Genomic DNA, 13,271 nt, shown 5'->3' on the forward strand with positions numbered 1-13,271 from the left:
AAGAATTTTGGCTAGGTTTCTTGCTACAGGCATTGAGGGTGATATTTGTAGAAGACTGTATTTCATACTGCTGTTTCAAGGTTCAGTCAGAAAGGAGAGGTAGAGAGAAGTAGATAAATTAATTTTACAGACTTTTTAAGACTAGATAGGTAAATTTTAACAACTACATTAAATGTGTTCTGAAGTCAACACTGTAAATTAACTGATCACATCAAGTCCCTCTGAAACAAAAAACAGACTGTGTATTTATGCACAAGCTGTCTCTGAAGAGATAAAGATACAGAAAAGGAAGGAAAAGTTCTACTGTCACTGAAAAAATTATTTCTATCAATCTATGTAAATCAGCGTGAATTTTTAAATATCCTTAACATACAGGAAAATGCTGCCATCACAACTGTTTTCTTATAATTCAGTTGTTCATGTAGAAGAATAAAATTCCACCCACTCTTTAAAGTCAGGTCCAATAGTAATGGTAAAAAGTTAATGTATACTTAGTATAAACAAACATTACATCAGACAAATAAAGTGTTAACCTGAAGGACAAACTGCATTTGCTGTATGACACGGAGGGTTGTATGGGAAGGCATGCAGACAGGTGTGTGCAGTGACATACCCCTTGTGTCTGTAGGGACAGAGGTGTGATACGCCGCTTTTCCCACTCATTGGGGCGTGGTTCGGGAGTGGATTCCATGAAATTGCGCTTGAGCTCACTAATGCTAGCCTGGTGTTTCAGTAAGTCGTCCTGGGTCTTATCCAGGTCCTAGCAACCCGCAACATAAAACAAAGTAGGACAAAACACGACAACAAAAGCAAACTTAACTGGAAAAAAAAAAAAAATAGAAGCAGCCAAACCAAGAAAAGTGCCTTGTGTCTGAAATGGTGATCTCCTTTGTAGTGCCTCAAAATAAAAATGTTTAAGACTATAAAGGATCAAGATTTTCTGGTTTTGTTTTTGTAGTGAAGGTCTTAGTCATGTACTGTTTCTTCCATATTTTAAAGCAAAGGAAAATAATGCTGTACATGGTTTTAGCAAAGATCTACTTTCATCCAAAACATGACACTACTAGTCCTTTGAAACAATAATTTCCAGGAGCTGTTTGTTTTCACCTAAAATTTGTAAGACCAGACACAAGCGTTTCAGGGTACTGCACAGCTGTAAGAAAGAACAGTTTGACCCAAAGAGAACAAAAATGCATCTTTTTTGATATTACAATCTCCATGAAAAATACTTACATCTGTGAACACAATACTATAAGGCCAAATACCTAAGCAGCTAACACGTGCTTGGCTTCAGAGAGACAACATCATCATGCCTCTCATGCAGGCTTAAATTTACTAGAAGAATCAGATTTAAAGACTTAAAACCTGTTACCTGCCAATTCTACTTTTAAGAACCTGACAGCAGACAGACAAGTACGAATAGTTTTTGTGCATGCCAGTACCAGGAAAATGATCTAAACTGCACCTCCATAGACCAGTGCCAAAGGAGACACCACAGTGGGAACTGGATTTTCTCATGACCATTGAGGCCAAACTGCAGCACCTTGGATCAAATAACTACAAGGTATTCTTTCACTTTTTCAGCTACAAGGCAGAAGTAAAGTTCAAGACCTAAGCCAAAATGTAACTGCTCTAGTAACCAGACAAAAATATATATGCTTAGCTTTCTTATGAATTCATTGTCTTCTAAACACAATGGCCTGGATTTTGTGAGAGAAGCAGATTTCACCCTGCTTTCACATTTGCCCTCCTTCCAGCATTCCAGGTCTCAAGAGAAGCCCATGTTGCTTATGCTCACTCTAACACAAGAATATTTTTTTCAGTAGTTTTCTATAGTAATATTCAAGTTTAAGCCTCAGATCCCTTTTTAGTAAAAAACTGAAAGACTGAAGATTGACATGAAATATTATCAATGCAGACATAATTATTAAGGAAGTTTTGTCAAAAGAATGCAAGCAGAAATAATTATGTAGGCAAAGAATCTGGATTTTTTACAAGGATTTTAAATACTTTTTAGCAGAATGTTCTGGAATCTACCACTTAGGTTTAGGATTTTTATTGTCAGTGATTGCAATGCAAAGATGCTTCACATTAAATCAAGCAAAACCCACACCCCAAACTCCTTAGTTTCTCATTTCTTTTCACTTGCATGTTCAGCCCCAGTAAGGGTTTGGTGCTGCTATACATCCATTTCCTAACCTTGTGGATAAACCAGCATGCATTTTGAACATTTGAACCTCTCCCCTTCTGGCAACTCTGTAGGCTTGTATTGTCACAGGACCACTTTTCATCCGGGACTAACAAATGAGACTTTAAATTATGTCCCCCTAAAGTTTGTATTTTCCGAGTGAAGTAAAATCTTACGCCAAAGGCATTCTATTATACAACTGAAGCTTGTAACAATCCCATCATTATTTTGAGACCTGTCTTGGCTTGACACAAGGCACATTTCTTGGACTTGATCAAAGCACAGTTATGCAATGCACACTTTCAGTGCTTCAGTAAGTTATACACAAGCAAAGTTTCAATAGTGATCAAAAAGCTGCAAAAAGCCATAAAACATTAGTTGGGTTACTGCGATCCACACATCTTCTTATTATTGAACAAAACAAATTATTTTTTTTTAAAACTGTTTTTGTGACAAAGGGAATTATTTATAGCCCCATCTGGATGAATGAACTAAAGACAGCAGTAGGATTTTTTAAAATATATTCAGTTACTAGTTTAAGTTATTAACCACAAGTTAAATGATACTAATAATAACTACAGTGATGGATAAAATAATTGAGATCAGCAATCTATACAAAAGTTCTTATAATAAAAAAATCTCTACTTCGGCGACAATGCACTACATATGAATATACTGTTCAAAGCTCTTTGCTGTTGCTCATCTGCAATGAAAACCAACCTTCAGGAAGCAAAATTTACTTCCACTTGAAAAGGAAAAAAACCCAGCAAATATTTCCAAAGATTTCCAAACATTCCCTTTGAATATCCGATCCTTGCATAATTTTTCAGTGTTCCTAAAACCAGTGTCAGAACCAAAATTAGGTTTCTATACTTCTACTGCTTGCCCCTTACTAACTCTATTTTTTCAGCTAATGTATTTGAGGAAGGTTGATTAAACTGGCAAAAGCTGGAAACTCTACTCATCTGAATATGCAAACATTGAGGTACAATGTACAAAAATCCATTTGGAATTATGAATTGCACCCGTGTGTCTGCTGTATCTAAATAGGGCTATTATTCCCAGTTGCCACCAACATTTAGCAAAACATTTAGCAAAACCACACAAATTTACATTCAGTGTTCTAGCTGAGAGTTGGTTGTGGCTATTTTGCATTTGTTTGGGTTTTGTTTAAACTCAGAAACTAGAATGGCAACATGCAACATTTCCAAGCCAGTTTTCCCCATGCACTTCATGCAGTGTGACGGTAACAGCCTGCAGGTGACCTCCCATCCCATGCAGCCTGGCAGCCCGTGAGAATGGAGAGAACTTTTTGTATTACATACAAACCTCCAACATTAAATTGCTATGTCTGACATAAATATTTTCCCCGTCTACTCTCAAGGAACTGATCTGTGAAATTGAGCCACAGAAACAAAAAGAAAACAAAAACAAAACAAAACATAAAGAACGCAAAATGGACCAGCAAATAAATAAAAAAGGACCCTTACAATCAGACAGTTAAATAAAGGAAATAAAACGGTGAGGTGAAAAGGCACTATTCAGACAAAACCCACATCAAATGTAGGGCGCTAACAAGGCAGGCAGCCACAGCCAGGTTCAATTGTACAAGAACAACCAAGCACCTTCTGCTGTGCTTCTTCCTCTTCGTGTTCCACCTGTGTGAGCGCATGACAAATTATCAAGAAAAGGAAGTGTTAACACTGGCTTACAGACTACCACAGAGGCTTCATCTCTTTGTAAATGCTGCAAAGCGTGCTGGATTTTACAGACCTTTACTTTTTCGGCCCCAGATGTTGAAATTAAGCGACTTGGGTCTTCTTGCACCTACATTGTTGTAGAATGGCTGAAGTAATTTTTGGCATAAGTGGCATGAAAAATGGAAGTTTCACACTGTGTCCCTTTCTTGCTGCACTTTTTATTGTTTACCAGGTGAAAATTTAAGAATGAGTAACAAACAAAAATGATATGCATAATTTCTATGATAAGTGACTTAAATTCTCTAACAAACTGATGGGAAAATGGAATCTAATCCAGGAGTTATTTTGGGAAAAGAGTTTAGGGTTCAAGTCAAACACTGAAACACTGTATTTACAAACTGTCTTAAATTTTAGGAATGTTGTTGTCTTGGGATGAATTATTTGCACACACACACATACACCCCTCGTCAAGTGAACAGATTTATTCTTAAACTGCAATTCATTCTGTGGGCAATTTTCTGTAGCTAATCTTCATATCTTATCTCCAAGTATCCTGAATGCCTTAAGGAAAAGCATTCTTTAAAACGTGAACCACTTCCCACTCATCTTTCCACAAGTACAAATATCAACTGGTAATCTTAGGAAAAGATGCATTTACAAGTCAACACTGTGCAAATACATATATTTGAAGATGGATTTACTGCTCATACTGTTGCATTTTGGATTCTGTGTGAATGACATGGTACGTATAACATTTTTATTAATTTCTGACTCATCTTGGGTTCTGTTTTGTGTAACTAAACTAAAAATTATTGACTGGATTAGGCTATGGAAAAATAGAGAAAATCCTAAGTCATGTTTTTCATTATTTTATACTTAGACTGGTATTATAATGGCATTGTGTCATATTTAGCAAGTCTTTAATATGTACATTGATTTAGCAAACTTTGTTAAATTCAACATTAAACAGCTCTGCCTCTATTTTGATTCTATAATAATTGGTTTAATATCTTCTTTGAGGATCAAAATAGAAGACCTTTTCCCAGTGGCATTGCTGTAACATGTGCAGCAGACATAAGGAAAGGAGGCAGTTTGTCAGCCACTCCACATGATCAGAGCAACATACTGGTGTGACTGAGGCTTCTGTAGACTTTAGCAGTGTATTCCAAAGAATGCTCAGATTTCAGTGACACAGTCTAACATAACCTGCAATCCCAGCTAATGAACGAAATCAGTCTCAACTGCTGCTAGAGATTAACCAAAGCATGTAAAAAAAGAAAAAGTGCCTTGGACAGACTCAGCTTTGCACACACCCTTGTAGAGCTGAAACATCTGAAATCAAAACACTGATTTTAAAGTATTCACAGTTTTTGAATTCAGCTTTTAGGAATTTCATTTTTCAGATCTAAACAGAACTTCAGAGATGTGCATTCCAGTCAATGCATGCAGGAGACAGGCATTTTAAAACCAATTGACAGTGCAAACAGAATTTGCAAATAGTATAAAATAACATCTCTGTTGTTACACTGAGCACTTTCAGTATTCAGTTTTATGTGCTCATTAACATTTTGAACTACAATGCAAGTCCAGCTGCAGCTCAGTATCTGTGAAATTCAGTGAGATTTTGCATGCTGTAGGAAATTAGGCAGAAAAACCATGAGCTATCTATTGAGTAAAAATCCTACAATGGCAATTTTTCACAAAAGAGAAATGCTAAAAAGATACAGATATAACAAGAGCATTTGTGTATTTATATATGTATGTACAGGCATGTACACAGACACACCTCTTAACTAGGAAGTGTGCAAAACTGAGCAAGCCTCTTGAGAACAAGCATAAATGCAATGTGCAAGTGTCAACATTTAAGCAGCAAAATTACACACCTCCTCTTCCTCTGCTTTGTCATTCAGTTCATTGCCATTAGAGCTACTAAAGGAAGTCACCTTAGGCTCCAGGTAGCAGAGGGACAGAGCGAGAGGAAGGGAAAATGTGAGTGAAAAAGGAATAGACTGGAAAGCAGACAGGAGCAGGACAAAGACAAGGAGAAAAGAAGGGATGAAGGAAGGAGAGGTAATAGGAATATAGTGCTGAAGGCCAGGTGGGAGGAAAGAAATGCAAACATCAGGAAGGCTAGGTAAAGTAATATAGCCATCCTCATCAAGCAGCGAACGGACACTAAAAGAAAGGCATCTGAAGAAGCTGAATGAGACGCACAACTCAGTGCTTTTGTAGTCACTGCCATGGATTCTTCCCTCAACAGCTGGGGAGCCTCGACTAGCTAGGGGTCTCACAGGTTCAAAGGTATTAATTGGTGAAGCTGTTCTGGTTTTGTTATGATCTGATGTTTGTTCCATGGAATTGCACTCTGAAATGTCTGGAATGGTAAGGAGGGGCTCTTCAAAGGGATCTTCCTCTGAAATATCTGAAAGCATGTCGATCTCAGGGACAGGTGACAAGTTTGTGAGATGGGATGACACAGAATGGATGGGCAGTGGTGATGGGTGTACGTGAGTGAGCTGAAGAAAAAAATTCTGTGCACAGTGGAAAATGAAAGCACAACAAAAATGCAAGTTTGAAGGCACATGAAGAGGGGAAAAAAGAGAAATTATTAGTTAGTGAAAACTTTTACATAGAAGAAGGGATAGCTTTACTAATGCAATAGAAATAAAAATAAAAATCTCACTGTGTTTTACAAGCATCCAACTTGTTTACTTCTGTGGATTATGAAAGGAACCCATTACAAGTGTTTTGTTCTGAGGCTGTAAAGAACTGTGCACTTTTGAACTGTAATAGTCACTTAAAACAGATGGAAGCAGACAGACATTCAGAGCTTTGGCAGAAAGGTCAGAGGACAGTGCAGTACACGAAAGACAAGCTGGCACTTGGGTTTATAACTGTTTTCTCTAAGATTTAAAGAGAACCAGAAAGGAAAAGAAGCATCTGCACTAGGGGTAAGAGGAAAAGCTGTTCACAGAATAAGCATGTGTAACAAAACTGTACTGAACAGCTTCCTGGAACAACATCCTGAAATACTGCCTTCCTCTCCACCACTGTTCTGGTTAAAATACTGAAAAATACACCGTTTTGAAAACAAGGGGGAATCACCATTTTAACAAGCCCAAAGGCAAAACATAGTAATTCATTTTACCATTTTTCTCGCATAAAAAAACTGCGTGTGCCTTTTTTCTCATCTATTTTAAAATTATTTCAACTTGCCAGCAAACAAAAAAAAAATGCAGCTGTGGTATTTGTTCTCTTCCTACACTCGAATGCAGTGGGAACACATGAACTACACAGAGAAACTCAGCAGTCTCACCAAGAAAAAAATGGGTAGCTAACTTGCAAAAATGTTTGAGGACAAAATCACTCTTTAAATATTAAACTAAGTTCTGGAGAGTTGCTGAAAAAGAAATGATCTCCAAGAGAGAAAGAGCAGCAGATTTTACCTGCCTCTTTGGGAGGAAACTTTTACATCAAATCATACAAAATATAAATTAAATTTTTTGACCTATTCCCCCAGTAGCTCAAACAAACAAGACAAGCAAACATTTGCAACAGGAACAGATCACAGTACTCAACTATTCACAGAAATCTACACCTCAGCATAAAAGTTTTTAAATGATGAAATAATTCAGCAATGGCTACTAAAACAAAATTTTTACCTATGGTAATTAAATTCAATCATAATATAGATTGTAGAGTGTACACAACCATGGTATATTAACATTTTTATTAAAGTCTAAACAAACTAAAGGAGTGAATAAAACATGATTTAGCCTTTGAAACATTTTTTCAGGAACTCAGGCAAGCTTATTGAACATTTAAATTAGATTTACAGCAATAAAAGATACTCTAGGTCAGTACCATTTAGAAGTTTGTATTCTCTTTTGCTTACATACGCTTACATTAAGGTAAACACACAGAAAGGACTGGACAATTTTCCTTTAATATTGTAATATAGTGTTCTTTATGATACTCAGAACTGATAAGACACTAAATAACCTCACATGGATGCACACATTCACATGAATAAATAATTTTGGTGTGAAAGTCAGACATACCTTTCCATCCTGAGTCAATTCTAATTGCGGAGTTTTGAGTGGACTTTCATCTTCTTCTCTGCCACCATCTTTTAACTTGGCCTGACCAGCAGCTTCAAGATCAATGATTTTATCTCCAGCAGCCTGCCCTCCAGTAGCAGAGAAGTCTCTTAGAAGACTTTGGTCTGAAATACCCATGGGAGCTATTATAGAACAAAATAGTTTTGGCTAATTTGGATAAGCTGAAACATTTTGGTTTTAAATCTTCTTAGGAAAAGCACTTTATGATTGTATCATAAATGATCAATACAGGCTAGTATCAATACATTGTGAGTGATACTTTATTTTTCAGCTTCTTGCCTTCATAAAAATTTGTGGTTCCCATTGCACTGATATGAACAGTCATGCAGCCTGTCATAAAACTTGCACTTATTATGTATGGAAAAGACCCTCACTGTATCAGACAAGTATTTATCAACTTCTTGATTAATCTTGGAAGTAAATTGAAGGTATTGCTCTTTTGGGTGTATGAATCACCATTAAAAAAGAGAGAAATATGAAAAGAGTATTTTGTGGAAATTCACTATTTGAGAGGACTGCTTTAATGCAATCTAGAAATAACTATGCATATAATTGTCACAGTATTTTTCACTGGAACCTTAGCAAAACTGCACCAATAGCTCAGTGAAAGTAAGAACTTTCCTCCCTATATGCTTGCAGAATTGGAAGGGGGAAGTACTAAGCATGTATATTTGAATGTAGTCAAAGCACAAGACAGTGAAAGGCCTTAAATTATCCTCCTCTTATTTGGCTCAGCATAGCATGAATGGCTCTCTTTTTAAATCATGATGACTGGCTTAATCAAAACAGTAGTAATGAAAAAGAAGAGAATTCATTAAATGAAGGAGTTTAAATAAACACAACTTGGATAAAAACTTAATTCATTTAGTAATGTTCTGTAATACCTCCATATGCCTTGGCTTTACAAAGCCTGGGTCAGAAAGTTGCGAGGGAGAGGTGCTTCTTGGAGTACCTTTGAGGGATATCCTCTTTTGAAAAGTCTAAGCTTCACACCAGAGATGCCCTTAAGATGCTAAGCCAAGCTCAGCTAATGGGAAATGTGGCATTTGGGATGTAAGGCTTTTGGGGAGCCTCTGTAAGTTCTGCAACTTAATCCTCTGATCCCTTCATGGGTGGCAAATAGAGCATTTCTTGGGTATACATCACTCAGGTTCGACAAGTTTGGCTAAGTCAGAGTAACTTAGCTCGGAAGGAACATCCAGAGGTCAGCTAGTCCAAACCCCTGCTAAGAGAAGGTCAAACTCATTCATCCTTTTCTGTTTAGAGATGCTCAGGCCAACCCAGATCTCAAAAGATGCCACAGACCAAACAATTTTATTAAGAGCTTGTAGTGTGTGTCTATGCCTTCAAAAAGATATGAGTAGCGTATACAGGTGCTACATACCCAATATAGTGAGCTCCATATACCCACAGCAGTGCCATACCATTTAGGCAGTGAATGAACTTTATGTTTAGGTCACCTAACACTGACAACTACCTAAAATGGCTTTAGAATTTGAAATTCATAAATCTGTGAAATGACCTTCTGGCCATCCGTAACATTAACATTTCCAAGCGTTGGTCAGGTCAGAGTGACAACACATAATGCAATCACAACACTGAAAACATGACTCAAGTTGCATACCTCCATCAAGGCTCCTGGAAACACGTTTGCTGGACGTGCGCTCGAAGTACGGAGCGGGTCTGTCTATGAGGTTGCTGGCCTGCCGGGTCTGCGCCTGCGTACGGCCGCTGTAGCGGAACTTGGAACCCAAGGTCAGAAACTTCGCTTTTGGAGGCTGCTCTGGCGATAGGAGTCTGAAACAGAAATATGAGGAAAGTCAGTTTAAAAAGCTTAATTTTAAGTATTTAATGAGGCAATTTGAAGCTACTTATTGTACTTCAGCTTCAGTTCACAGTGTACAATTTGTGCTCTCCATGAAAGGATTCTACTGTAAGCTCTTCAAAGACCTTTCAAACAATGCATGTTATTTATTGTCTGCAGTTGGAGTGATGCTGATAACCATCACATTTTTCCACAGTATGACTAAGCATCTGGGATTCCTATCTTTTGGTGTTATCTTGGTTAAATTTTAATTGTTTGTAGAAAACTGAAGCCACTATAGGTCATGTAGAATACCTCTCAGATCTCTCCTTAGAATGCTACTTATGGTAAAAGCTGTACATTCCACTTCTACTGCCTTTCCTATATTCTGAGGTACCAATACAGCAGCTGCTCTTCCTCAAAGTTAGGGAATGGTATCTCAAAGTTGTATAAAAGGGAGTATCAAGTGAAAAAACGATTGAGAAGACTGGAGAGTTGTTACCCAACAGCAACAAGTTTAACAGTTTACATTCAGACTCTAGTTTCTTTACAATGTCATTGGTAAAATTATATAGGTTGATGTTTGCTGGATCTAAGGAGTGGGGCAAATAAGCATATTGTGAAAAGGGTGAGCAAGAGGGTTACATGTACTGTTAATGCTGGGTATGTGTGTTTGTACCATAAGTGTTGGAGTCCTTGTCAGAAAGCTCAGAATGGGCTACCCAGGGAGCTGGTGGAGTCACTGTCCCTGGAGGTGTTTAAAAAAGACGGGATGTGGCACTTAGTGCCTTGGTTTAGTTAATAAAATGATGTTAGGTCATAGGTTGGACGTGATGACCTCCAATGTCTTTTCCAACCTGGCTGATTCTGTGATTCTGTACTGCCATCACGTGAGTTTGAAGACAGGTCCTTTCTACATCCTGAATTTCCTTCAGTATGAGGACTTCAAGTTTATCCCCATCTAATCCTATTGCCTGTACTTTGTTTTTGAAATCTGACCATCAACTGCAACACTGAGGGACCACTGCCATCCTGGCTGAGAAGACAAACAGTCATCACTGCAAGAACTCTTCCCAGTCCCTGCTTCTCTGGAAAGGCCTTTGAAGTTGTTTCCTGGATCAATGTAATACTGCAAATACATGCTCACCCGTCATGGCCTACTCTCTCTCTGTATAAAACTATTGCAGACTATTGCAGACAAAGCTTCTTGATCTGAGAATTTGCAAAGAATGAACAGCTCACTGAACGTCAACTTCATTCAAGCAGAACCAGCAATTCACATGCCATTTGTACTGAGAGCAGCACAGATGGGCAAGCAAGAATTCAAACTTGCTGACTTTGTTCTCCTCTTCTGAGACTTTGCACAGAAATATCTGTGTCAGCAGAATCCAATCCAATATGTGTTAAGGCAGTATGCAGTACTGGGTTCTGAAGACTACAACAATCATTCTAAATGTGTTTCAGCAAAACTGAAGAACTTTCAGATATCTAGCAAACAGAACAGTGAGATGACCCTGGCTGGTAACAGGGTCCCACCAAAGACACTCCCCTTTCTCAGCAGGACAAAAGATTGATAAATGTAGATAAATAAAGATAGATAGATAAATGTAGATAAAAGATTGAAAATGTTGATAAATGTAACAAGCAGCTTATGGGTGAGATAAGGACAGGGAGACATCATTCACCAATTGCCCTCATGAGCAAAACAGACTAGACTTGGGAATAAATTAATTTAATTTCTTATCAACCAAATCAGAGTAGGAAATGAGAAGTAAACCTATAACTTAAAAACACCTTTCCCCCTTTTCCCTAAGAGGGGATGTTTACAGGGCACTAGCCAGAAGCATACAATTCCCCATGTCTAAGATGCATATGCATGCACCTGAATCTTAATTTGTTCCAACATTTATAAAGAAAAAAAATCAAGTCTAATTCTTCTCCCCATTATTTCCAAGAGGGAGTGCATTATGTACTACGAGGAAGAAGGCTAAAAGGGTTTTTCCAAGGTTCCTTCAGTTCTTGATTTTCCATTCTTGGCAAGGTTGCAGCATTAACAGCCGTTTTTATCTTGCACCCTGCTGAGATAAACTTTTAATCTCTTAATGTGGAAAAAACAAGAGAACTAATTACTTCCCGATTAAGGGCATTTGAATGGATTTTTGTATAACCGGTTTAATTACAAAAATAACTGAAAATTGTGCTTTTACCACTTTAAGACATTCTGAGGAAATGCTGAAAAAATAATGAAAATGTCGAAATATCATAAAGCAGAAATGTAAGTACATTTCTGCAGACACTGGTTAAGATCCAGAGCTGCCAACTAAGCTTACTTCAAAATTTTTATGTAGATATATGGTTTGACTGCATTTTTTACAGAAATTGCTGCTCTTTGAAAATGCTACTGGAATCCTCTAAGTCTGAGCCGATAACAAGTGAATACAATGCCCTTTGGTAGTCATTTTCAATACAGTTCATTACAATTTTTAAAAATAACTTCATATACTAGTGAATTTCCTATACATTATAAGAAAACAGATCTCAATGTGATTATTTGAGATAAACTGAAACATTACATAAGACAGCACAAGGAATCTTACCATGTTATATAGGGCATGCTAAGAGATTTGGAAGCTATAAATATGCATCTAAACTGTATACAATTTACTGTGGCATCATACACAAGCTTTACACATGCTCTGGATGAGCTACAGTCTCTTGGACTGCAGCAATTGCTTTCTGCTTTTTATCTTTGAAGGGAGATAGAGCTGGCTTTATTTTACTGTTTTTAAATCAGGATGAGAGGTTCTGAGGATTTTCTCCCTGATGACATCAGTAGAGTATATAGATTTACAGAACAGTTCAAGTATTTGTTACATAATTCTTGTTATAATGTCATTCCTGGTTAGGAAAAGCCACTTCTGATTGGAATAAAATCCAATTACTTTTATTATATCAGTATTTCTGTAGTAAGGTTATTTCATAGCTATTAATGCTTCTGAAAGCTTTCAGACTTGCAAGTGGTAGTTGTCAGTTTAGGATTTTTGACTTTCATAAGATTTGCTTTTTCCTTATTCAGATCTATTTTATTCCAAAACTAGGAAATATATCTTACCAACAAGGCAAATCACTGCATGAGTTATTTGAAGAGTATTAATAAACTTTTCACTGTTGACAGAACTGCATGCTATTTGTGGTAATAGACACCACCAGCCATAGCAGACTTCAAATTTTCAATAAGAACTGAATGCTGGACTGTTAATAAATGAATTCTATCAACATGAAAAAAAAATCTCTGATCAAGATTTAAAAAATAAGTGCATCTAAATTAAGAAGTGGACTGATTTATGCTGAGATTTGGCAATTTCAGCATAAGTTCTACCTTTGCATTCAAGAACATGCTACAATCAATGAAAATCTGAATACTGAAAACCATCCAATGAGACGGCTCCAATAATCAT

General features: G+C 37.1%; 1 protein-coding gene across 22 annotated transcripts in view; it reads right to left on the minus strand.

Annotated features, from left to right (window-relative positions):
• The window catches only part of EPB41L2 (erythrocyte membrane protein band 4.1 like 2), a 137,623-nt gene that overhangs the window by 18,114 nt on the left and 106,238 nt on the right, over positions 1–13,271 (minus strand). For 9 of the 22 annotated variants that reach the window (XM_064708060.1, XM_064708067.1, XM_064708074.1 and 6 more), the window contains 5 exons: positions 9,634–9,806; positions 7,950–8,131; positions 5,772–6,419; positions 3,814–3,846; positions 614–760 (listed from right to left, as the gene is read on the minus strand). In XM_064708060.1, coding sequence (XP_064564130.1) covers positions 614–760; positions 3,814–3,846; positions 5,772–6,419; positions 7,950–8,131; positions 9,634–9,806 — 1,183 coding nt within the window. Of the gene's footprint in view, positions 1–613; positions 761–3,517; positions 3,581–3,812; positions 3,847–3,961; positions 6,420–7,949; positions 8,132–9,633; positions 9,807–13,271 lie in introns of those variants that run through there. The other 13 variants (XM_064708080.1, XM_064708081.1, XM_064708079.1 and 10 more) reach the window with 8 other exon arrangements.

Source organism: Zonotrichia leucophrys, chromosome 3 (assembly GCF_028769735.1).
Source record: "Zonotrichia leucophrys gambelii isolate GWCS_2022_RI chromosome 3, RI_Zleu_2.0, whole genome shotgun sequence".
NCBI classification, from domain to species: Eukaryota; Metazoa; Chordata; class Aves; order Passeriformes; family Passerellidae; genus Zonotrichia; species Zonotrichia leucophrys.